Source organism: Bos taurus, chromosome 26 (genome assembly GCF_002263795.3).
Source record: "Bos taurus isolate L1 Dominette 01449 registration number 42190680 breed Hereford chromosome 26, ARS-UCD2.0, whole genome shotgun sequence".
In the NCBI taxonomy this organism is placed as follows: domain Eukaryota; kingdom Metazoa; phylum Chordata; class Mammalia; order Artiodactyla; family Bovidae; genus Bos; species Bos taurus.
This window is the reverse complement of record NC_037353.1, coordinates 12453015-12478759: the sequence shown is the minus strand read 5'-3', so window position 1 is coordinate 12478759 and position 25745 is coordinate 12453015. Positions and strand designations below refer to the sequence as shown.

At 42.2% G+C, this 25745-nt stretch overlaps 1 protein-coding gene across 4 annotated transcripts in view; it reads left to right on the top strand.

Moving 5' to 3' along the window:
- Positions 1-2973: 2973 nt before the first annotated feature.
- Positions 2974-25745, top strand: part of HTR7 (5-hydroxytryptamine receptor 7) — a 97562-nt gene continuing 74790 nt past the window's right edge. For all 4 annotated transcript variants that reach the window (XR_815622.4, XM_005225424.5, XM_059881983.1 and 1 more), the window contains exon 1: positions 2974-3529. Coding sequence is in view for 3 of the 4 variants with exons in the window: in XM_005225424.5 (XP_005225481.1) it covers positions 2985-3529 (545 nt within the window). In the remaining variant the exon portion in view is untranslated. The remainder of the gene's footprint in view (positions 3530-25745) is intronic.

Genomic DNA, 25745 nt, shown 5'->3' with positions numbered 1-25745 from the left:
TATGGAAAAGAATAAATGAGATTTTAGCATTTTTATTAAGATATGATTATTTGTTAGTCAAGGTTAGAGGCAAACTGCAAGAATTCCAGGTTGCTCTGTCTGGATTTTGGAATGATACAATGATAGATGAAATTTGAACTCAACATAAGCAATGCTGCAGAGGCTGAGATTTTCGATAACTGTGTTTATGCATTGTGACAGCTTATAAATTAAAACCTAGCAACTCTTAGGAAATACAGTCAGCCATCACCAGGGATAATATAATAGAGGTGACTTCTCTATAAAAAGGGGAGTTTGGAACTAATGCTATATTGAAAGTGGAAGAGGAAGTAAATTTGAAAGTACTATTTTACCGATTATTTGGTGCATTTATATGTTTACAATGAAAAAAACAAAAGCAAAAAACGTCAGAAGCTGCTATGAAACCTAAGTGGGCTGGGTAAGGGCTGGCCAGAGTATAAGTGGCAAATTATACTGACTGTAGATTCAAATATAGAATATTGCTTTTCAGATTCTTTGTATAATTAATTAATGTAGAATATTACTTAAAAGAGCCAAGACAGAAAGTAAGGTGGCCCTGATTAGAGTTCTCAAGAAGGAAAAAGTAAGAAAAGCCAAAATGAGTTAAAAAGTCAAAATGAGAAAAGCTGAGAACATCGTGTGAAATTTACTACATTAAGGAATTTTTATGAGGCCTTGAGACAATTCTAAACCACAAAACCAAAAACCTGATCCGTTTCATTGTAGTCATGAATGATCTTGGACAAGTCACTTGTGGCAGCCTTTACTTCCCTCTCTGCATTGAAGAGAACGGTTTTGCAGGTGCCTTCCAACTGCAAACTACTTTTCTTCTGTCTGAAATTACGTTTAATACTAATTTACGTAAGGTTGAAGACACTTCTTCACCCATCCTCTTAACTATGAAACAGTACCTTTCACTCTTCCTCTGAATGTACTGATCCACCTACCCCAAACAGAGGAGAGCTCCTGACAGGTTCACAGTAGCGAAAGAGCTGTCAATATTGGCCCAAGATTTAGGGATTTATTTTTTTCCACTTAAAAAAAAATTGGGGGAGTGTTTAGAGGGAAGAATATGAACATAGTAATCAGAATAACCTGGGTTGGAAACCTATTACCAGCTGACTGAAATAGCAACTATGTTTCCTTATCTGGAAAAACAGGATAAATGAAAAACCTTGAAGAATGGAAGAGTGTTACCCAACCCAGCACTCACATCAGTACATTTTGAGGTTTCTGTTCCCTTTCTTCTTATTTATGATACACTAGGGCCTAACTCGGAGAAGGCAATTGCACCCCACTCCAGTACTCTTGCCTGGAAAATCCCATGAACAGAGGAGCCTGGTAGACTGCAGTCCATGGGGTCGCTAAGAGTCGGACACGACTGAGCGACTTCACTTTCACCTTTCACTTTCATGCATTGGAGAAGGAAATGGCAACCCATTCCAGTGTTCTTGCCTGGAGAATCCCAGGGATGGGGGAGCCTGGTGGGCTGCCGTCTATGGGGTCGCACAGTCGGGGACACGACTGAAGCGACTTAGCAGCGGCAGCAGCAGGGCCTAACTAGAAAACAGATTTGCTTATTTTTAAGGGTCTTTAAAGAAATCACTGCTAGCTTCCGGTAAAATATTTGAACAAAATGGAATGAAATAAGTCTCAAATAAAAAAACCAGCTCCACCCTGACTGGGTTTCAATACCAAGGGGATTTTAAGCAATAGGGATTAAATCAACATACGTCTCCAGGATTCTTCTGGAGAACGTTAAAAGCGGTCGTTTCTTATGTGCAAGATTTCCAGAACGCCATGGAGAATTAGCCCTCATTTCAATATATTAGGCTGTGAATACTTCAATATATTAGGCTCTAAAGTCTGAACATAGGCTCTGAAGTCTGAATATAGCCAAGGTCTACATTCAGAGGGGAAAGGCCGGTTTCTATACGCCTGGGGGATTTGTCACAATGGGTTTTTTAAGCTCTCTGAAGGCCCTTCTCCAGAGCCAGTAGTTCCTCCTAGGTGCCAGGACCCTAAGACGTCCCTCGCTGTCCCTTATCTCCATCTGAGCTCACCCCCGCCCCCCACATTCAGCTGCTTCTCTTTTTTCATCTTCGCTTTCTCCCATCAGTGATCAAAATAACTGGAAATTATCTGTTGCTTGGTAGAGTGCTCAGAAAGTTTTTTTTTTTTTTTTTTTTTTGTCTTTTTCAAAATTAAGATTAAAAACATTTTTTTCCTCCCCAGGTTCTTCATTTTGCAGTGAGTCCGGACATCCGCTGGCTCCCTAGTCCTCCCCCACCAAACTATCTTTACTACTGTAAGGGGGTTCGGGTCTGTCGGAGGGTGTGTGAGCCTCCCGCGGAAAGAAAGATCCCCCGAGCGAGGCGGCTCGGGATCCCAGGAGGCGCGAGGAGCGCCTCCCCCCGCTCAGTGGGTTGGGGGAAGCGCGGTAGAGGCGGCGGCCCCTGCCCAGCCGGGGAAGCCCGTCCGGGATCCCGGGGCGCGCGGTCAGCGGCCGGACGCGGCGGCGGCGACGGGAACGCGGCGTGGCTGCCGCAGGGGAGCGGCGGCGGCGGCGGGCGCGAGGGGCGGGGCGCACTCCGCAACTTCTGCTGCTGCCTCCCGGGCGCTCTCGGCCGAGCGGCGCGGCGGCTGCGGGCTGCGGACTGCGGTGCGGCCAGCCGAGCCCGGCCCGCCGGCTAGCGAACCCGCGCGTCCCGGGCATCCGTCGGGTGCTGGAGACGCCTCCTGCAAGTAGTCCCCGGGGCGGCCGCGCTCCCGTGTTGTCCGCTGCGGCTGCGGGACCCGGACGTGCGGAGCCGTGAGGCCGAGCCGGGGCGCCCCCCTGCGGTCAGCGTGGGCCTCATGGCTGGGCCGAGCGGAGCGGAACCGGCGAGGTGAAGCCCCCGGGCCGGCAGCCGCAGCGCGTGGCGGGGGCGCCGGCTCCATGGGCAGCGGCGCACAGAGGCACGATGATGGACGTTAATAGCAGCGGCCGCCCGGACCTCTACGGGCACCTCCGCTCTTTCTTCCTGCCGGAGGTGGGGCGCGGGCTGCCCGACCTGAGCCCCGACGGCGCCGGCCCGGTCGCGGGCTCCTGGGCGCCTCACCTGCTGCACGGGGTCGTGGAGGTGACGGCTAGCCCCGGGCCCACCCGGGACACGCCGCGGGACAATACCTCCGGCTGCTGGGAGCAGATCAACTACGGCAGAGCCGAGAAAGTTGTGATCGGCTCCATCCTGACGCTCATCACGCTGCTGACGATCGCCGGCAACTGCCTGGTGGTGATTTCGGTGTGCTTCGTCAAAAAGCTCCGGCAGCCCTCCAACTACCTGATCGTGTCCCTGGCGCTGGCCGACCTTTCGGTGGCCGTGGCGGTCATGCCCTTCGTCAGCGTCACCGACCTCATTGGGGGCAAGTGGATCTTTGGCCATTTCTTCTGTAACGTCTTTATCGCCATGGACGTCATGTGCTGCACGGCCTCGATCATGACCCTGTGCGTGATCAGCATCGACAGGTAAGGGCCGGGCAGCCCTGTGACGGGGTCCGGCAGTGGGTGTGCTGGCAGCTTAGCCCCGCGCGCTCGCCTTTCCTTGTCAGATAAACCAGACTTCACGGCGGGATGAAGGGCTGCGCTTAAACCATCAACCCCCACACGTCAACCCTACACCAACCAAGCTACTTCAGTTACAGCTTAGCCTGTATATACCTTTAAAAGAAGAGCTTGAAATGCCCTGGTTTATTGTAGTGAGAATTTTAAGACCAAAGTTAGGAGTATTTTAAGCATTAGCAATTCCACCAGGGGGGTCCCCTGGCTTGGTTTTCAGAAGGAAGAAATTTGATCCTCTCTGAGGCTAGCTAACAAACCCTTGCTGTGAGCCTGAAAGAATCAGTTCTTTAAGAAACCAGCAGGAGAAAAGCCACCTTGCTTCCCAGATTGTAGAGGCTACTTCCCAGGCCAATAAAAAGACCTAGGGTGGTCCCAGGATTGGGGGGTCTCCATGTCTTAACGTTGCTGATTCTGAATCACTTTCTTTTGGAAGTCTGGTTTTAGTGCCTGGCAACGCTGTCTGTATCTACAGGCTTACTGGAGCTGTACTCCCTGTCTGAATGGTTGATTCTAGCATTTCATCATATCCCTTGGGAATCTTCTCTTGAGAACTCCCCCACTGGAGTAATTGAAACAGAGATTGACCATCTGTCAGGGATGCTGAGGAAAAAATTCCGGTCTTGGGTGTCAGATTGGAATAGGAGACCTGCAAGGTTTCTTCAGACTCGAGCATTACAAGATTCTGCAATGGAGCTGGCCTTCAGTGCTAAAGATATTGTGCAATTGGCAATTTGGAGTATGGTTCTAATGCTCTTTGTAGACAAAACAACTCTTTACTTCTCTCGAAAGTGAAATGTTAAATCTTAATATTCACAGTTAGAATTTTGTTAGTGTTTTAAAATCGGCACAGGACTGGTATCCTGTTGTGTTTAATGATACAGAGAAACAGTTGCTTATTTTCTTAGTGGACCTACGGAACCTTTAAATGTGTAGACCTTCCAGCAAAGGAGAAATAATTGGTGCCTCCACACTTAAAAAAATGTCTCAAAGGATAGTTAGCACAAAACTGAGATTTTCCTTCTTTTCCTCCCTGTAAACACGGCTGTTTTCTCTGTGTGTGTTTTGTATATATTTAATATGTTCTGCTGTTTTACTGCTTCACCAGGGTTTACAGTTACTGAAGGAAGGGGATATTTTCAGGGAAAAAAGTACATTTAGTTAAAGATATAGATTATTTTAAAAAATTGATCCTGCTATTTTGTGTATTATATTAGGAGCTTCCGATAGCAAACAAGGAATTATTTTTAAGAGTAGAACATGAACTGCCTACGTGAGAATATTAGCTCCAAACTTGACAGTTGAAGTTCTGAATTACTGTAGTTAAGCATGACCGCAAATACGCATTTATAGTCTGACTGTGGCAACAGGAACTAGGACAGTGCACTCAATATACGTAGTAAGTAGATGCTTGAATTATAAGTGTAAAAATCTGACTGTTCATCCAGCCCAAACTGTGCTTCTTGTATGAATGGAGCCCTTTTCAATGGAGCTTAGTGTAATAAAAATAATTTCGACTGCAAGTAATGCATTTATAATCTTTGTTTTCAATTTCACAATTGATAAATGATAAACAAACGGCACAGTGTGCTTATTGTTTGCTGGGGTCACCCTGAGATTACTGTACACAAGCTAAAGGCTTTCTTTACTCATGATGCATGTGCGACTTAGCAGCAGCAGGAACATCTCCAATACAGAGACAGGTTAATCCTTCTTGGCAAGAGCGTCTAATTTCTTCTTCAACTATATATATCCTTATGATTGGCACAAGTTGTGTTAATATAGGGATGCAGAGTTTATCTCTTAGGTTTTTTTTTTTTTTAATGAAAATTGCCCCATTGGTGAATTCTGCTGAACAGTTGTTTTAGAGGATGAACACGTCATTTTTTGATAAAATGAAGAATTTGTAACATTGGAAGACACAGATTGTTTTTCTTCCAAGAACAAACAGAACTAAAACTGAGGAACAGGAAAATGTGTTTGATAGCGATTGATTGCTAAGGTACATTATTTCTGTTTTTTCTTCACTTACATCATAGAATATGGCCAACAATATAAAAAGGTGCTAAGAAAATATGAAAAGATTGAATTTTCATTAATTCATTCTTTCATGTACCTAATATTTGTTATCCTGTGCTTCATGAAGCATAGGCAAAGATGAATAATACTGTTCCTGTTTTTGATCTGGATACCTGTTGGACACTTAGCCTTGCAAAATAGAACCTTAGATTTTTTCTTAATCTTTCCCCACCATGTTGGGATGCTTTCCCAGCCTTTTCCAATGGAATTTCATGCCCCTTTTCATAAGCTTCAACACTCCAGTCTCCACCCTATATCAGTAATGACCCATGATCATTGAAGACGTAGCAGCCATTGAATGGAAACTCCTTTGTCTTTCAATCACCAAACAATTTTTCCTGCATCTGTACCTTTACTTCCTTCTAGTTAAAAGCAAGAAGGCATTGTGTCCCAGCAGAGACCAGACCATCCCATCCCCTCTCACCTTCTGGAGGACCCAACCCTTAACCCCTCATCTCTCCTTTGTCTTCTGTGTTGCCTCTCAATAGGGTCAGGCTTAATCTTCTGTTTTTGAGAACTTCTCTTTGGACTCATCCCTCCCTCCAGTCACTGCTTCACTTCACAGTGGGAAGTGGAGGGATTATTGCTCAATTGTCTCTGACTCATTGTGACCCGATGGACTGTAGCCCACCAGACTCCTCCTCCTCCAGGGGATTCTTCAGACAAGAATATTGGAGTGGGCTGCCATTCGCTCGCCAGGGGACCTGCCCTATCCAAGGATTGAATCCGGATCTCCTGCCTTGCAGACAGGGTCTTTACTGTCTGAACCGCCTGGGAAGCCCTCCACTTCACGGTTAAGCTGTTCAAAGAACTATGACCACAACCTGACTTTAGTTCCTTACTTCTCAGAGAGATGAGTTTGGCCCTCACCAGGTCTACTGTAATATTTTAACTGGCCTTCCTGATTTCACTTCTCATCCATTGCCTATGAAAATGCTAGAATGATTTGTTTTTTAAAAAGTGGTTTTAAGTGAGGTAACATTTACCTGTAGTGAAATGCACAGATACTAAATGTACATTTTGATGTGCTTTGACAAATGTTTTTACACATTTAACCAACACTCCAAATAATATATAGATTATTTTGTCATACTAGGAAGTTTCCTTGTGCTATTTTTAGAATGATCTTTTAAAAACAGAAATCAAATGATCTTTTATATAAAGTTTAAAAACATGCAAAACAATTCTATATATTTAGGTGAACTTATATATAAGCAGTCAAAATATAAGATAGTGCAGAAGAATGGTGAGCACCAAATTTATGAGAGTAGTTATCTCTAGTAGGGTGGGGGTGGGGATAATTAGGGAGTAACGTGTATTGATGATACTGGTCAAGCTATATTTTAGTGGTTGATACAGTCTTGTTATCCTGTGTGTAACTTTCTGTTTTTTTTGGAAATACATATAGAGAAATGAACAATCCTAAATGTGAAGCTTGATCCCTTTCCATGAAGTGAACCCATGAATGTAACTGGATCAAGAAGTGGAACATTACTAACCAGCCAGAGGTCCCTTCTTAATCGTTCCCAGTTTATATTCTTCCCAAAGATAACAGTTATCCCGATTGTTAGCATCATAAACTAGTTTCTCTTGGTCAAAACCTCACAAAATGGAATAGTATACTGTGTACTTGTAAACCTGGCATCTTTTGCTCACTCTAAACCTGTAAATGTGATTCGTCAGGAGTTTTCAGTCTGTCCCTATTTTGTTCCTTTTTTTCCTTTAATCCATTTAATTTGATTATCAGTTCGCCTGCAGATGCACATTTGAATTGTTTTCAGTTTGTACCTGTCACTAACCATGGATATAGGAATTGGGTAAGTGTGTGTGTGCTCAGCTGTGTCTGAATTTTTATGGCCCCATGGACTGTAATCTTTCAGGCCCCTGTAGCCTTTCAGGCTCCTCTGTCCATGGAATTTTCCAGGCAAGATTACCAGAGTGGGTTGCCATTTCCTACTCCAGGGATCATTCCCAACCCACAGATTGAACCCATGTCTCTTGCATCTCCTGCATTGGCAAGTGGATTATTTAGCTCTAGCGCCACCTGGGAAGCCTTTTACTAACAGTTCTTCTATAAATATATAATGTATAAATCATTTTGTGTACATATTTTCGTTTCTTTCAGGTAAATGTAATACTGGATAATAAGATACCTTATTGCATTTTAATTTTATATACCCTCTCACATCTTTCATTTTATAGATGCATTTTAATCTACAATACACATTTTAAAAATGTATTAGAGTTTTTATTGTTACTTTAAACAATCAATATTCATTCTTACATGTTTACCTTTTCCATTGTTCTTTATTTTTTTCCTACATTACCATGCCTTCATCTGGGATCATTTTCTTATGCCCATTATACTTTTATTAGCATTTTTTCAAAGTGAGGGTTTACTGCTGACAGATCCTCTCAGTTTCTACTTATCTGAAAATATCTTAATTTTACTGTCATTTTGAATGATATTTTCTCTAAGTATGTCATTCTATTAATATATTGAAGGTTTTTTCCCAGCACTTTAAAAATCTTATTCCATTGTCTTCAGGCTTCCATCCTTTCTGTTGAAAAGTCAGTCATTAACCAACATTATTAATACTTTTATGAAGATACTGTGTTTTTTTTTAACCTCTGGTCACTTTTAGGATTTTCTTGCCTTTAGTTTTTATCCATATTTTTATGATGTCCCTAGGTTTGGCATTATTGATTATTTTCTGTTGTAGATTTGCTGTCAACCCTGATGAAGTTCTTAGTAACTTTTGTGTTTGTGCATTGCTATCTCTAACTTGGTTGTATCTCTTTAAATACTTTTGTTGCCCCTTCTTTCTCTCTTTTTCTATGTCTTCATTTACATAATTTAGGTCTTTTTCCTTTATCACACGTGTATCTTACATTCTTCTTTCTTTTCCATTTTAGCTTTTCTTTGTGCTTCAGCTTTGAAGAATTTTGACCTACCTTCTTATTTATTAATCATCTCTTCTGCTATGTCTAATATGTTGCTCAGTAGTTTTAATTTTACAGTACTAGAAATTATTTTTGATCCTAGTTTTTGCATTTGATTCTTTTTATTGATTCTAACTCTATGATGAAATTCTTTGCCTTTTATGAATTTTTCCACTTTCTTCTTATATTTCTAAATATATTAATCGTCAGATCAGATCAGTCGCTCAGTCGTGTCCAACTGTTTGCGACCCCATGAATCGCAGCACACCAGGCCTCCCTGTCCATCACCAACTCCTGGATTTCACTCAGACTCACATCCATCGAGTCAGTGATGCCATCCAGCCATCTCATCCTCTGTCGTCCCCTTCTCCTCCTGCCCCCAATCCCTCCCAGCATCAGAGTCTTTTCCAATGAGTCAACACTTCGCATGAGGTGGCCAAAAGACTGGAGTTTCAGCTTTAGCATCATTCCTTCCAAAGAAATCCCAGGGCTGATCTCCTTCAGAATGGACTGGTTGGATCTCCTTGCAGTCCAAGGGACTCTCAAGAGTCTTCTCCAACACCACAGTTCAAAAGCATCAATTCTACAGTGCTCAGCCTTCTTCACAGTCCAACTCTCACATCCATACATGACCACAGGAAAAACCATAGCCTTGACTAGACGAACCTTTGTTGGCAAAGTAATGTCTCTGCTTTTGAATATGCTATCTAGGTTGGTCATAACTTTCCTTCCAAGGAGTAAGCGTCTTTTAATTTCATGGCTGCAGTCACCATCTGTAGTAATATATTAATCATAGTTATATATTAATCATAGTTAGACTCTTTTCCTACTAACTCTAATACCTGAATCACTTGTGGTTTCTTTGTCTGTGATCTGTTTTTTTTTCCCCTCTGGGTTTGTGCTTTGTGTCTTGACATGTTTAATTAACTTTGATTGTATACTCAACATTTTGTATGAAAAATTGTGAATGTTGTCTGTGATTTTATCTCCAGAGAAAAAACTTCCAGGCATGCACATTGGGGGACTGATTATTATAATCCAGCTAGTGACTTAGCTGACCATAGGCATTGTTTTAGTTTTGATAAAGCTGTGTGTGCCACTTGCCGATGCCTCTTTCTAGGTTGTAGCCTTCTTGGAACTGCAGCTAAGAGCGTAGGGTGTTCTCAGTGACTTCTCCCCTGGCTAGTCCACACGTCTTTTCTCTCCTCAGCAGCGTGAGACTATCAAAATTCTCGCTGAAAGTGTTTTTGGGAGCCTTCTCCTTGGCTTCTTAGCCTCCTGCCCTGCACAGCTTTAGAACTGAGCAGATGTCTAGAGGGGAATACCAGCCAAGTGCTGGGCTTAGTTTTCTGCTTCTTTTTTATTTGGATCTTGGCATCTCAGAGCTCTTAAGTTTTGTCTTTCTTTCCTCAAGAGACTGCTGAAATATCTTCTGGTATTTTTGCCTCTTAATAGCAACTGTGTTGAGGCTGTTTGCCTGGATCCTCAGCCCCTTACCCCTCCCCTACTTTAGGCAAATGTCCCAAGGGAAAGAATGACTGCAGAATTTTGGCTCATCTCTTTGTGGTTCTCTTATCCTAGGGTTTGTCCCCTCAATTACTGGTTGTCTCAAAAACTCTGTTATGCCTTTAAGCAGGTGTATGTATGTATTTGTGCTTTATCCAACTATTCTAGTTGTTTTTAGCAGAAGCATAGTCTGAAGCATTAAGCAACTCCATTATAGGGAGAATTGGGTGTGTGCCTGAAAGATTTTAAATATACAGATGTAGAAATATAGCCATGTAAATTTCCTGCTTAAAAACCTTCATTGGCTTTTGGTTTCACTAGGAATATAATTCAAAGTCTTCAGCATGCTTACAGGGTCCCTGATTTGTTCCTCTCTTACCTCCAACAGCATTTTGTACTGTATTTCACCTTCCTTTTCGTAGTATAATCATATTGGCCTTTTTCAGTTTCTCTATCATGCCAGATTCTTTCTATGTCAGGCTTATTCCATGCAGATCCACCAACTAATATAGTTGCAATACTATGATTCCATGTCTGGAGTTCTATTCCCTAATACATGTTTTTTGATCCCAACTTGGAAAGCTTAAACTTGCTTAACCCTATAAAATGGCAGCAGTGAAAATATCTGAAAAATACCAAATATTGGCAAGTATGTAGAGCAGAGGGAACCTTTGTACATTACTAGTGGGACCGTGAATTGGTGAACCACTTTGAAAATAGTTGGCATTATTAGGTAATATTAATATGTATACCCTACGATTCTGTTATTGTAGCAGTAGGTATATGTCAGGGAGACTCTTGTCACCAAAAGTCTTGTACAAACTATTTATAATATTCACAAATTTGAAACCCCCAAATTTGAAATATATTAATATATAAATATATCAATAGTAGAATGGATAAGCTGTGGAGCATTTACATAATAGAATACTCTTCAGTAGTGATTATCAAACTTGAGTGTCATCAGAACTATCTGGAGGGTTTATTAACACACAGATTACTGGGCCTCATTCCAAGAGCTTCTGATTCAGTAAGTCTAGGGTGGAACCCAGTGATTTGCATTTCAAACAAATTCCCAAATGATTCTGATGCTCTTGATTTTGAGACCTTACTTAGAAAACTGTTGCTATACAGCACTGAAAATTGCTGTAGTAAAAGGAATCTCACAAAGTAATTTAAGCAAATTTTTATTATAAAAATTTTGAAACTTAAAATGTAAGAGCTAAGAGTCTAGTATAAAGAGCCTAATCTATCCATCACAAAGTATTTAATGTTTACTTTGCAACTCCTTCCTCACAGTATTTTAACTCAAATTTTAGACATTGTGGCCTTTCACCCATGAATATAATGCTTTGAAGCCACAAACATGATGCTGAGCAGAAGAAACAGAGTAAAAAGAACACATATAATGTAATTCTATTCATGTGAAAATAGAAACAAGCAACATTATTTGGAGATACATAGAAATGGAAATATAAAGCAAAGGAAGGAATTATACATCATGAGAACAAGGGTAGTGATTAATTACTTCTAGGTGGGAAGAAACATGATGATCAGAGAGGCATGCTTTTGAGGTGGCGTAATGTTTTCTCTCTTGCCTGTAGAGGTGGATGCAGGCAAGGTGTCTTGAGGGTTCTCTAAAAGTTACTATGAAAATATCCATGTATATTTTAGGCTACTTCCTACATCTATATTTTAAAGGGACAGAAGTATTTATTTGATGACACCTTGTGAGGTGTTCAGGATTTACATCGGATGTATGGTTAATCAGGGCAGATGCAGTTACTGTTTTAATGCAGTCAGCATCTGGTGGTTTTCAGCCTCATGTGTGAGGGCAGGGCTCGTCTTTGGATTGTCCACAGTTACAGGAACTCCTCTGGCTAATTTGCAAGAGCCACAATCTTTAATTCTGACTGGTGTCTGGCTGAAGCCTTGCTTCCTCGCCAGGCGCCATGACTCATTCGCCTCAGTGATCTGAGTTCTGCTCTTGGCTTTAATTCTGCTGCAGTCAGCAGTGCAGGGTGCCGTCTGGCTTCTCTGGATCCCCTTTCTCTTTGAAGGAAGTCATCCTTGATCATCTCTAAAATTAATTTTCAGCATGTGTATATTCTTTAAGAGTTGATAGAATCCTTTTTTGTTTTTTTTTTCCCTCCATCTTGTCAACTGGATAGTGAGTACAGTGGCTAGAGGGACAACCAGGGCCATGCTGGAGGAGGAGGAGAACTGTACGGGGAGGGTTGCGGGGACCCTGAAGGGTTATGGACTCTACCGGATTGCACGTCCCTGACTTCTTACTAGTGGTTGAACAGATATTGTTACGTCGTGTGTCACAACTTCTAAATCTTAGTGCCCGTTTCTTATATGTGTATCCTTCACACTAATGTTCTATATATTTCCTGAAGCATCATTGTGAGGTGTCACTGTGCCATTCTCCTTTGGGAATAATGATTACTGTTTTTAAACATTCTTTTCCATTCTGTTTTATTTTAGAATATTGAATATAGTTCCCTGTGCTGGGCAACAGCCCCTTTTGTTGCTTATCCATTCTATATGTAATAGTTTGCATCTGCTTATCCCAGACTCCCGCTCCATCTCTCTGCAACTCTCCCTCCCCCTCGGCAACCCCAAGTCTGTTGTGAGTCTGTTTCTGTTCATAGATAAGTTAATTGGTGTCTTATTTTAGATTCCACATATATGTAATATCTTATGGTGTATGTCTTTCTCTTTCTGACTTACTTCACTTGGTACGGTAATCTCCAGACCCATCCATGTTGCTCCAGATGGAATTATTTATTTTATTCTATTTATGGCCAGGTGGTAGCTCAGCTGGTAAAGAATCTGCCTGCAATGAAGGAGACCCCTATTTGATTCCTGGGTCAGGCAGTTCCCCTGGAGAAGGGATAGGCTACCCACTCCAGTATTCTTGGGTCTCCCTGGTGGCTCAGATGAATGCGCCTGCAATGCTGGAGACCTGGGTTCGATCCCTGGGTTGGGAACATCCCCTGGAAGAGGGCATGGCAACACACTCCAGTATTCTTGCCTGGAGAATCCCCATGGACAGAGGAGCCGGCGGGCTACAGTCCATGGGGTCGAAAACAGTTGAATATGACTGAATCGACTAAGCACAACACAGCACAGTACTGTATTGTATGTGTGTACAATATCTTCTTTATCCATTCATCTTAGAATGGACATTTAGGGATAAGGGCCTTCTGTGCTACATAAATTCATAGAGACTTTACACATAATATCTCATTTAATCTTCATAACACCTTTGTAAGGGTGTTTACTGGGGCCTCTGCTGTCATTGAGGTCTGCTGGCCAAAGGTATAGGAGACAGAGTATGAACATTTCCAAACCCATTTTGTAGATGAGGAAGCTGAGGAAACATATACACTGTATAGAGCAGAAACACCAACTGAATCAAAAGCCCTTATGGGTTCCTTTACTACATTGTAGCCATTGCTTGCTGAAGGAGGAGGATATTGTGAGTATAGCATTCAAGGCCTTTTGTAATTTGACCCCAGCCTCCTTTATAGCCTCAATCTGACTTAACTCCATCATAGGTATCCTCTCTTTCAACAAGATGTCAGAATAATAGAACTAATGTTCTTACCCCCTAAACTTGTTCCTCTTACAAGGTTCCCATCCCAGTAAATGGCATTAGGCTACACCCATTTTTTTTGCTAGACTTTTAGGTATCACCTTTGAAATTTCCCACCCAACTGCTCACTGTCACCAGCCCATCACCAGATCCTACTGACTGTCCCTTCACTTTTCTTCTCCCCACTCCCAGGACCAGAAACTCAACCCAAGTCTCTGTCATTTTTCACTTGGACCCCTTGAAGTAGCCACCCAGGACTCTCCCTGTATCTACTCTTGCCACACATTGATAACAAAGTGTGTAACCCTGGCTATATGTTAGAATCATCTGGACAATTAAATATAGCAGGGCTCGGAGTCCGTCTCTACAGATCCTGGTGTGGAGTGGGCCTGGGCATCAGTGTGTTTGAAAATATCCCTCAGGTGATTCTAATGTGTATCCAGCCAGAGGGAGAAGCCCTGAGTTAGGGTGATCTTATAAAAATGTAGATGTGATTTTATCCATGGTTCCCAAAGTTACCTGCACATCAGAATCACCTTGGAATCTTCCAAAAATTCCAAAACCCATACCGAGGCCATGCACAAACCCAGCTGATGTACAACACTGCGGGCAAAACTTATGCATTATATTTTGGAAGCTTCCTAGGTTAGTCCAGTGTGCAGCCAGGTTTGGGCACTACTGAATTATGCTGTTCTCCTCTTCAAACTCTTTAGTGGGTTAATGAGTTCCCCTGCTTTGGGGATAAGATGCTAAATTTTTAATATAATTTAAAAGATTTTGTAATCTAATTTCTGTGTATCTTACTAGATCAGGGGTTGGCATTTTTTTTTTTTTTTTCAGTAAAGGGCTAGATAGTAAATATTTTGGGTTTGTGTACCATATGGTCTCTGTTGCAACTCCCCAGCTCTGCTTCTGTAGCATGAAGGCAGCTGTAGACTGTATGTAAATGAACAGGCATGGATGTGTTCCAATAAAACTTTATTTATGGCTCCTGCAATTAGAATTTCATATGATTTTCACAATGTTATTAAATATTATTCTTTTTATTTTTTTCAACTATTAAAACATATGGAAGCATTCTTAGCTGATGGGGGCTGGTATACAAAAACAGGCAGGGACCAGATTTAACGCTGCTGGAGTTTGCCGACTTCTACCCAAGATTTGGTTTGATTCAATTCAATTCTCTATCTTATAGATCATCTCTCTCCCTCCCCCTGTCTCTCTTCCCCCCATATTCTGGCAACTCTGAGCTTCTTTGACTTCCTTCACATTTTGCTGTTTAGGGACTTCACAAGTCTTTTTATTGCCTGTTCCCCACCCCACACCCTGACACTCGTATGTGCCTCTTGGGCGAGTTAATTCTTATCACTCTTCAGACAGGTCCTTGACTAGATGTTATTGCCTCATGGAAGCATTCTGAGAATCCCCAGACTATCTTAGTCTTATAACTCCCTGCAGTTTTTCTTCCTTGCACTCACCTCGGTCTGTAATTACCGGTTTTAAATTAACTGTAGTGGATTCATGATTTGCGGGATTGTCCGTACAGCAGACATGGCAGGACCAAGGTCTCTCTTATTGGAGACTGTGCGCCCCGCCCCCAGCATAATAGTTGGTACATAGTAGGTGTTCAGTTAATCCATATGGATTGACTGACGGAGGAAGGAAGGAGGGGAGGGAAGGTGGGTACCTCTGATTCCCAAGTATCTGGCCTTGCCTTCTTATTCTCTAGCTTCTTATGAAATATATTCCTCTTGGGGAAGTTTTTTTGGAAACCAAATTAGGGTTGGGAGATTGTGTGATGAAACAGAAGCAGTGTGGACAGTCCTGAGGGGTCATCCCATTAAGCATTGTAAACTGGTGAGTCACTTTCTGCTCTCCACGCATGTGCAGAACACTGACATAAACAAAGCCCTAGTGATGCAAAAAATTTAGCAGCTTAGAGCCCAGGAGTCAGCTTTTTATTATCACCATTGCTGTGCCATGAAGCAGTGTGAAAAGGCAGGCACAATGAAACAAAAATCCCAGACTCTTTCTATTTCAATGAATAAAACATATTTTGACTGAGCTAATGCAACCCAGAAGGAAAGCCATAGGTGTCAGGCATGATAGTGGTACCCAAGGTGGGGAGCACAGTAACTGACGGTTACAGGATCATTTACTGAGTGCATACTACGTGCCAGGCCCAGTGCCAAGAGCTTAATGTGGTACAACTCACTTCATTCCCATGACCACTCTGTGGGCACTCTCATGCCCACTGCTCCTGCTGGATGAGGAAAGGGAAGCTGAGAGAGGTGCAGTAGCTTGCCCAAGAGCAAGCTGTGAATCCCATTTGTCGGGGGGTGAGTCCCCCTCTTTTGAGGCCCAGAGGGGTATTGGCTTTCTGAACATCATTTCTGAATGTGCCAAGTGATAGAAGGTATTTTCTCCTGCTGCTCAGACAGGGACAGTGACCAGACGTGTTCTGGCACATTTTCCTCTAGCGTTGGCCCAGGGCATTCCCTCACTCCAGTGCATCCATTAACTCTTGGGTTACAGTTAAGGTGAGGTCACTGTGAAATATTATGGAATATTAAGATCCATTTTGTGGCTCAGATGGTAAAGAATCTGCCTGCAATGCAGGAGAGCTGGGTTTTATCCCTAAATCAGGACGATCCCCTGGAGAAGGGAATGGCAGCCCACTCCAATATTCTTTCCTGGAGAATCCCATGGACAGAAGAGCCTGGTGGACTACAGTCCCTGGGGTCACAAAGAGTCAGACATTACTGAAGCGACTAGCACTTCCCTTCAAAGATTTAAGTTGGAATCTGAGCAAGAGGCCCTAACAAAGAGGCCAAGTATGTATGTATGTGTGTGTAAAGGCGGAGGGTAAAAAGAGGGGTAGGTAAGTGGGAGTTGATATGGATGGAGAGAGAGAAGAAGAAAGGGAGGGGAGGTAACAGGTAGAGGGTACATGGGCAAGCAGGTTAGAGGGGATGGTGAAGGTGATGTTTATTTACTAAGCAAACCCTTGTTTGCCTACTGGGTATTTAAGTACTGTCGGATACAAAGGTGTATAAAGACACAGCCTCGTCCTCAAGAGGTTATCTAGTTGAGCATAAATTATTTTTTTCACATACCAGAACATTTGTACCTTTAAAAAGTTAGGTTGTACATATTCCTTTTCAGTCAATCCCTGTGTGGTATGACCTTTCTTGAAGGGATTCGTGAATCACATAGCTTCTGGTTGCAAACAATTGGGTGGTTTGAGCACTTCCATCGATAAAACCCCCAGTACTCTATGGTCTGTTTTTGAGCATCCTCTCTGTGCCTGAAGAATTCTTGTTAAGACTGCTGCAAAACGAGGGCTGCGAGGTCGGACCTACGTGCTCATGCTTCTGATGTTGCCTGTTGAAGAACAGGATGCCAGCCCCCGGGGGCTGAGCAGCTGTGGGCCTTTGGGGGAGCATCTCCAGTGCATCTATTTGGGGAGCTTTATTTTTGCCTGTTTAGCCAGTTTGTATTCTCACTTTCATCCTGGCCTCTGTTCTGATTCAAATTCTGTATTTCTGGGCATTCTGATAATATTTCCCACTCTGTCAAAGGGAGGCAGCTGGATAGCTTTCTTCCTTCCAAATGGTTCTTTTATCTGGAACATCAGGCAGAACCATCCACCTCACGGGGGCTATCAATATTTATAGTCAGGCATGTGGAGACTTAAATGGCATGCTTTAAGCTATCTATCATCAATCCAGCCCAGCTGCCTGAATATTTCAGAATTTTATTTTGGGGAAATGTATATTCTATACATTTGGTTTGAAGACGTCTCTGATATTCTCAAGAGAAGTCTTTGCAGAATCTCCTGTTTTGAGAAATAGATTGCCTCACAGTTTCATAGTTGACAGTTTTCTGAAGACCGCAGGCTTCTACCACTCTGTTCCTTTCGGGGTAACAAAGGTGATAGTCTTCTGATAGCAATTTCTTAACATAGAAAAATTGCCCTTTTTTAAGTTAAGGGAATCCTAGGGGATTCATCTATTCACATCTTCAGTATTTATTGATTACTTAGTCTTCATTGGTTACTCTTGTTTATCCTAAATAAAGCACATAAGGCCTTTGCTGTCTTGAATTTTGTATTTGAGTAATAATAAATAGGTAAGGAACAGATATACTAAAAAAAGCCTCATTCACACATGCACACTGATTCATTAGTGATAAGTGCCAGATGAAAAATTAGAACAGGATGATGTGTTACAGTGGGTGATCCTGAGGAGGTGACATATACATTGAGGTGTAAAGTTATGTGATGGATCTGGCTGTGAGAAGATCAGGAGGAAGAACATTTTAGGCAAAGGCAGCAGCTGGTGCAAAGGCCCTGGACCAGTGTGACGGGAGTAGAGAGTTCAAGGGGAAGCCCAGAAGGAGATGACAGTAGAGCAGTGGTCACAGTCGTATTGAGGTTTGGGCCAGGTAAAGAGAGTGGATTTTATTCGAAATAAAGTGGAGCCCTTGAAGAGTTTGAAGTCTTGGGTGACATGATCTGGTTTATAGTCTTCATAGTTCCTTGTGGTTACTTTGTGGAGAATAAAATGGAGAGGAGTGAGAGTGAAAGTTGGGAGACCAATGGGAAGGCTTCTGTAATTGTTAAGATAAAAGAAGATTAAAAGAGTGAAGTTGGAGAAAAGTGGAAGGATTTGAGGTACATCTGGGCTGTACATTGACAGGACTAACTGAGGGCTCACTTTGCCAACAAAGGTCCTTGTAGTCAAAGCTATGGTTTTTCCAGTAGTCATGTATAGATGTGAGAGTTTGACCATAAAGAAGGCTGAGTGCCAAAGAATCCATGCTTTTGAATGGTGGTGCTGGAGAAGACTCTTGAGACTTCCTTGGACAGCAAAGAGATCATACCAGTCAATCCTAAAGGAAATCAATCCTGAATATTCATTGGAAGGACTGATGCTGAAGCTGAAGCTATAATACTTTGGCCACCTGATGCAAAGAGATGGCTCATTGGAAGAGACCTTGATGCTGGGAAAGATTGAGAGCAGGAAGAGAAGAGGGCAACAGAGGATGAGATAGTTGGATGGCATTAATGGATATGGGTTTGAGCAAACTCCAGGAAATAGTGAAGGACAGGGAAGCCTGGCGTTGAGTACATGGGGTTGCCAAGAGTTGGACATGAATAACCCAACAGACTGAGGGATTAGACGACAGAGAAGGATAAAAGATGACCTTGTGCTTTGGGCTCAAGCAGCTCAATTGATGGTTATGCTAAGTCACTTCAGTCGTGTCCGACTCTGTGCGACCCCATAGACGGCAGCCCACCAGGCTCCCCCGTCCCTGGGAGTCTCCAGGCAAGAACACTGGAGTGGGATCGATGGTTATGCTGTTGACCAAATAAGAGAGTTGCAGAACTGGTGGTAAAAATAAAAAATTCTATTAATTTTTGAAAATAAATTTATTTATTTTAATTGGAGGCTAATTACTTTACAATATTGTATTGGTTGGCCATACATCAACATGAATCTGCCACGGGTATACACGTGTTCCCCATCCTGAACCCCCCTCCCACCTCCCTCCTCGTACAATCCCTCTGGGTCATCCCAGTGCACCAGCCCCAAGCATCCTGCATCAAACTTGGACTGGCGATTCATTTCATATATGATATTATACATGTTTCAATGCCATTCTCCCAAATCATCCCACCCTCGCCCTCTCCCACAGAGTCCAAAAGACTGTTCTATACATCTGTGTGTCTTTTGCTGTCTCACATACAGGGTTATCGTTACCATCTTTCTAAATTCCATATATATGCGTTAGTATACTGTATTGGTGTTTTTCTTTCTGGCTTACTTCACTCTGTATAATAGGCTCCAGTTTCATCTACCTCATTAGAACTGATTCAAATGTATTCTTTTTAATGGCTGAGTAATACTCCATTGTTTATAGGTACCACAGCTTTCTTATCCATTCGTCTGCTGATGGACATCTAGGTTGCTTCCATGTCCTGGCTATTATAAACAGTGCTGCGATGAACATTGGGGTACACGTGTCTCTTTCCCTTCTGGTTTCCTCAGTGTGTATGCCCAGCAGTGGGATTGCTGGATCATAAGGCAGTTCTATTTCCAGTTTTTTAAGGAATCTCCACACTGTTCTCCATAGTGGCTGTACTAGTTTGCATTCCCACCAACAGTGTAAGAGGGTTCCCTTTTCTCCACACCCTCTCCAGCATTTATTGCTTGTAGACTTTTGGATCGCAGCCATTCTGATTGGTGTGAAATGATACGTCATTGTGGTTTTGATTTGCATTTCTCTGATAATGAGTGATGTTGAGTATCTTTTCATGTGTTTATTAGCCATCTGTATGTCTTCTTTGGAGAAGTGTCTGTTTAGTTCTTTGGCCCATTTTTTGATCAGGTCATTTATTTTTCTGAAATTGAGCTGTAGGAGTTGCTTGTATATTTTTGAGATTAGTTGTTTGTCAGTTGTTTCATTTGCTATTATTTTCTCCCATTCTGAAGGCTATCTTTTCACCTTGCTTAGAGTTTCCTTTGTTGTGCAGAAGCTTTTAAGTTTAATTAGGTCCCATTTGTTTATTTTTGCTTTTATTTCCAATATTCTGGGAGGTGGGTCATAGAGGATCCTGCTGTGATTTATGTCAGAGAGTGTTTTGCCTATGTTCTCCTCTAGGAGTTTTATAGTTTCTGGTCTTACATTTAGATCTTTAATCCATTTTGAGTTTATTTTTGTGTATGGTGTTAGAAAGTGTTCTATTTTCATTCTTTTACACGTGGTTGACCAGTTTTCCCAGTGCCACTTGTTAAAGAGATTGTCTTTAACCCATTGTATATTCTTGCCTCCTTTGTCAAAGATAAGGTGTCCATAGGTGCGTATAATTTCACAATTTGTATGGAAATACAAAAAACCTCGAATAACCAAAGCAGTCTTGAGAAAGAAGAATGGAACTGGAGGAATCAATCTGCCTGACTTCAGGCTCTACTACAAAGCCACAGTCATCAAGACAGTATGATACTGGCACAAAGACAGAAATATAGATCAATGGAACAAAATAACAATTCTATTATTTATTTGTTTCATTTTATATAGTTGTGATTCATTTTATTGATGTATAGTTGATTTATAGTGTATTAATTTCTGCTGTACAGTAAAGTGATTTGGTTACACACACACACACACACACACACACACACATGCTTTTTTATATTCTTTTCCATTATGGTTTATCACAGGATGTTGAATATAGTTCCCCTTGCTATACACTAGGACCTTGTTGTTTATCCATATACTAGTTTGTATCTGCTAAGTTGCTTCAGTCATGTCCGACTCTGTGTGACCCCATAGATGGCAGCCCACCAGGCTCCCCCATCCCTGGGATTCTCCAGGCAAGAACACTGGAGTGGGTTGCCATTTCCTTCTCCAATGCATGAAAGTGAAAAGTGAAAGTGAAGTCGCTCAGTCGTGTCCGACTCTTATCGACCCCGTGGACTGCAGCCTACTAGGCTCCTCCATCCATGGGATTTTCCAGGCAAGAGTACTGGAGTGGGCTGCCATCGTATCTAGCCAACCCTAAACCCCTAGTCCTTCTCTCCTACACCTGGCAACCATAGGTCTCTTCTTCATGTCTGTTTCATAGGTAAGTTCATATGTGCCATGTTTTAGATCCCTCAGGTACATAATGTCACTTGGTATTGTCTTTCTCTTTCTGACTTCACTTAGTATGATAATCTCTAGGTCCATCCATGTTGCTGTGGATGGCATTATTTCATTCTTTTTTATGGCTGAGTACCATTGCATTGTCTGTATGTACCACATCTTCTTTATCCATTCATCTGCTGGTGGACATTCAGGTTGTTTCCATGTCTTGGCTATTGTGAACAGTACTGTATGCTGTGTGTACAGTATTGTTTTTGTATTATGATTTTGCCCAGATAATGTACCCTGGAGTGGGATTACTGGATCATATGGCAACTTTATTTTTAGTTTTTTTGAGGAATCTCTGTATGTTATCCATAGTAGCTGTGCCAATTTACATTCCAAACCAACAGTGAAGAGGGTTCGCTTTTCTCCACACCCTTTCCAGCATTTGTTATTTGTAGACTTTTTAATGATGGCCATTCTGACAGGTGTGAAGTGATATGTCACTGTAGTTTTGATTTGCATTTCCAAGAGTTCTGTTTTGAATGACAAGTTTGATATCAATAGACATTTGGATATAAGAGTCTAGGATTCCAGAGAGAAGTAGAACTGGAGATACAAATTTGAGCATCATTGGAAATGATGTATAAAGCCATAGGGTGGGGTCCAGCTACTAGTTCTTAGGGAAGTAAAACATTTAGAGGTAAAGAGAAGAGAAAGAGCCAGCACAGTTTAAAACATGGACGCGAAATAGGTACATCTGGAGGTGCCATCATGGAAATTAAGGGAAACATGTTTTGACAAGATAGAATATCAATTGTGTCAAAAACAGTTGTAAGATAAGGCTAGCAAAATGGCCAGTCAATTGGGTGACCTTGAAGTCACTGGTGATCCTAAGAAGAGTGGTTTCAGTGAAAAAGTGGTATGGAAGCCCACATGGAGCGAAGTGAAGAGAGATTGAGAAGGAAGTAGAGGCAATGACTGGAATCAGCTCTTTGAAGGTTAGCTTTCAGAGTCAGGAAACCTACATTTCAACTTTGTATCTGCTGCAGTGACCCTTATGATAATTATTTATGTGCATGTCTTAAATTCTATTTTTCTTAGTGCTTACAGAGTTTCTGGCACACAGTGGGTGCTTAATCATATTAATTGAATGAATGGGTCAATGGACTTAATGAATATCCTACTAGAGTAGAAACACTTTAGGCTCAAGACTGTGTCTGATTCATCTTCTGTAGGCTCATGTATACTAGTGGGAATGCAAAAATATCCTTGAATGAATACATGAGTCTGCTAAACTTGGGAGTAGAGTAGGGGAGCTTGGGTTAGGAAAGGTCAGAGATGCTGGTTGTTTAGACCAGGATTTCCATAGAACTGGGGAAGGGCCAGAGTCAGAAGCCAGATTCCATTTCTATAACTCCTAACTGTGACCTTGCGAACAGAGGTCTTAACTGTGACCTGACTGTGACCTTGCCAACAAAGATCCATCTAGTCAAAGCTCTGGTTTTTCCAGTCATCATGTATGGGTGTGAGAGTTGGACTATAAAGAAAGCTGAGCACTGAAGAATTGATGCTTTTGAACTGTGGTGTTGGAGAAGACTCTTGAGATTCCCTGACAGCAAGGAGATCCAACCAGTTCATCCTAAAGGAAATCAGTCCTGAATATTCATTGGAAGGACTGATGCAGAAGCTAAAACTCCAATACTTTGGCCACCTGATGCAAAGAAGTGACTTGTTGGAAAAGACCCTGATGCTGGGAAAGATTGAGGGCAGGAGGAGAAGGGGACGACAGAGGATGAGATGGTTTTACATGGCAACACCAACTCGATGGCCATGAGTTAGAGCAAGCTTTAGAGTTGGTGCTGGACAGGGAAGCCTGATGTGCTGCAGTCCATGGGGTCGCAAAGAGTCGGACATGACTGAACAACTGAAGTGAACTGAACTGTGAGTTACTAGACCTTATTTCTAAATCTCATGTCTCATGTATGATAGAAATATCTCCATGGAGTTAATGTGAGGTATAAATGAGATTATATACATGAAGGTTTAGCCAAGAGCCTGACTTACATAAAATACCCACTGATTGAAAGCAGTTATTATTATTAATGTTAGTAATGTTAATATTAATAATATTAATGTGCTAGAGAATTGAATTCTACCAGCCACCCAGGGCAGCTGTCTGGGATTGGAGAGTTGTTTGAATGGGAAGGTTCACTGCTGACTTTTCTGACTCTCCTCTTTCATCCTAAAAGGAAAAAGTAAACCAACTTTGCTTCAGGAAGAGTCTATATGGGATCTTGACGAGGCTTCAGGGAGTGCCAGCCTGCCGGTGCACCTGTCCAAGGATGCCAGAAATAGGGGCCAAAGTCAGTTCCATGATTTAGTTCAGATGCTGCTTGAGGCAAGTCAGGGGCTTGAATTCAGTCATGCTGAGTTGTGCTCAGTGGATCAGTCAAGAAGGATCAATAATTGGTACCTTATATAACGTTTTAGATAATGGGGAGGGGAGCGTTTGTGATGCACCATCACTCCCCAGATAACATCCTAGCTGTTTGCGGCTTTTGTCCTTTCTCTGTGTACCTCCTGTGTATCACAGGAAGTATTGGGGCTGCTTCCATTTTCTCCATGTCTTCCTGTGTTTTCATGTCTCAGTACATCCTATTTCCTCTGCCTGGAATGCCCTCCTCTTTTCTGCTTATTTCCCATGTGTTCTTCGTGACGAAGCTAACATGGCCTGGTTTCTAGGAGGCTGTCCCTGACACCTTGGTCTGGCTTAGATGTACCTCCCAGACTCTCCCTTAGCACTCTGAGCTTCCTTCTCTATGATCGTCAGGCTGAAATGTAGTTGATTGTATTTCTGTGTCCACCACACCCCAAATGCTACATTCTTGAAGACAGAGGCATTTTTTTTTTTTAAATCTCTGTCTGCTCCCAGCTTCTGTTGATATGTGAAAGGTCTTAATAAATATTTTCTGGATAAGTGGATCAATAAATGAATGAAGCTGGGGAAAATTGAATATTTGTGTCATATGAGACACACACATTAAGACTATTTGTGACTATTTAAGACATTAAGTATGAAACAGGGAGGGAAAATGAAAGAGGGACATAGAAGCCACAAGATTTATGACTCAGTTCTGCTTTGGTGGGTCTTGTTTTCTTACTCCCTTGAGTGGGGACCTCATTATAGCTACCAGGCGCATTTTTTCTATGTCTTTGAAGGCACAGTTCTGCTTCTCATGACTTACAAAGCTGCTTGTGGATTTCATTTCCAGGTTGTTTTTTCTTTAAGGTCTCCCTGTAAGGATGGTCAGGTAATGAGGTTTTTGCCTGCAGAATATATTATATAAACATTCCCAGCAGCCTTAGTGGGTTAACTACCAAGCCCCAGGGACAAGACTAGACACTGGAGACAGTATGATGGGATCCACTACAGCCATGAATATTTCAAATAAATTTCCTCAAAAAAGAAATCAAGTGATGAAGTCTAACCTTGCCTCCAGAACCTCTCTTAATCCATTTTTGATGGGTCTGTGGTGCATTTTTCCATTTCCATGCTGGTTCCTGTTTTGATTTTCTTCCAGGGAATAGCTCCTCCCCTGGTGAATTCCTTGGAGACTGTTACATTCCCCTCAAATGTTGCTTGTGGGTAGCCTTGTGATAGATGATAAAAATGGCTCCCAGTTCTTCCCAATGCTGTGTGCCTTTCAAGTGTGTCTGTATAGCTCTTCCCACACTGACTCTTGGCTTGATCTTCTTTCTTGCTTTGGCTGATGGGACTTCAGCAAACATGATGTATACAGACACTTAGAATTTGCCTTCTTTTGCTGCTTTAGGGAACCTATGTGAAGGAGCCCCGTCTGGATGATGAGAGACCCATGGCTTAGGCCTCTGAGTTCCCTGGCTGCCAGTTACCAGTCAGGTGAATGAAGTCATGCAAAACTATTCAGGCACCTGCAGACCTATCACCTGAACACAGACATAAGATAATCCGCTTGAGACGAACCGATCTTGCTTGATCCAGGACAGGCCCATTGACCCACCAGATATTTAGCTGGACGAATGGCTAGTGTTTAAACCATAGGGTTTTAGATTAGTTTGTTACATACCCAAAGCTAACATATAGAAAGCCATCAGTACTTAGACTCTCCTTCCCCCTGGATTTATGTTCCCATATTGATTTGTGTTATGGCACCATGTCCATCATGTTCTCTGGATGGTTGTTTATGAGTCTATCTCCCCAGTAGACCTTGGATACTCCAAAAACAGAAGCAGTATCTGGAAGACTAATAGGATTTTCTCACCCTCAGCCTCTTCCAGTGCCCAGGACTAAGAACACAGTCTGGAAGTGTGGATGGGCCA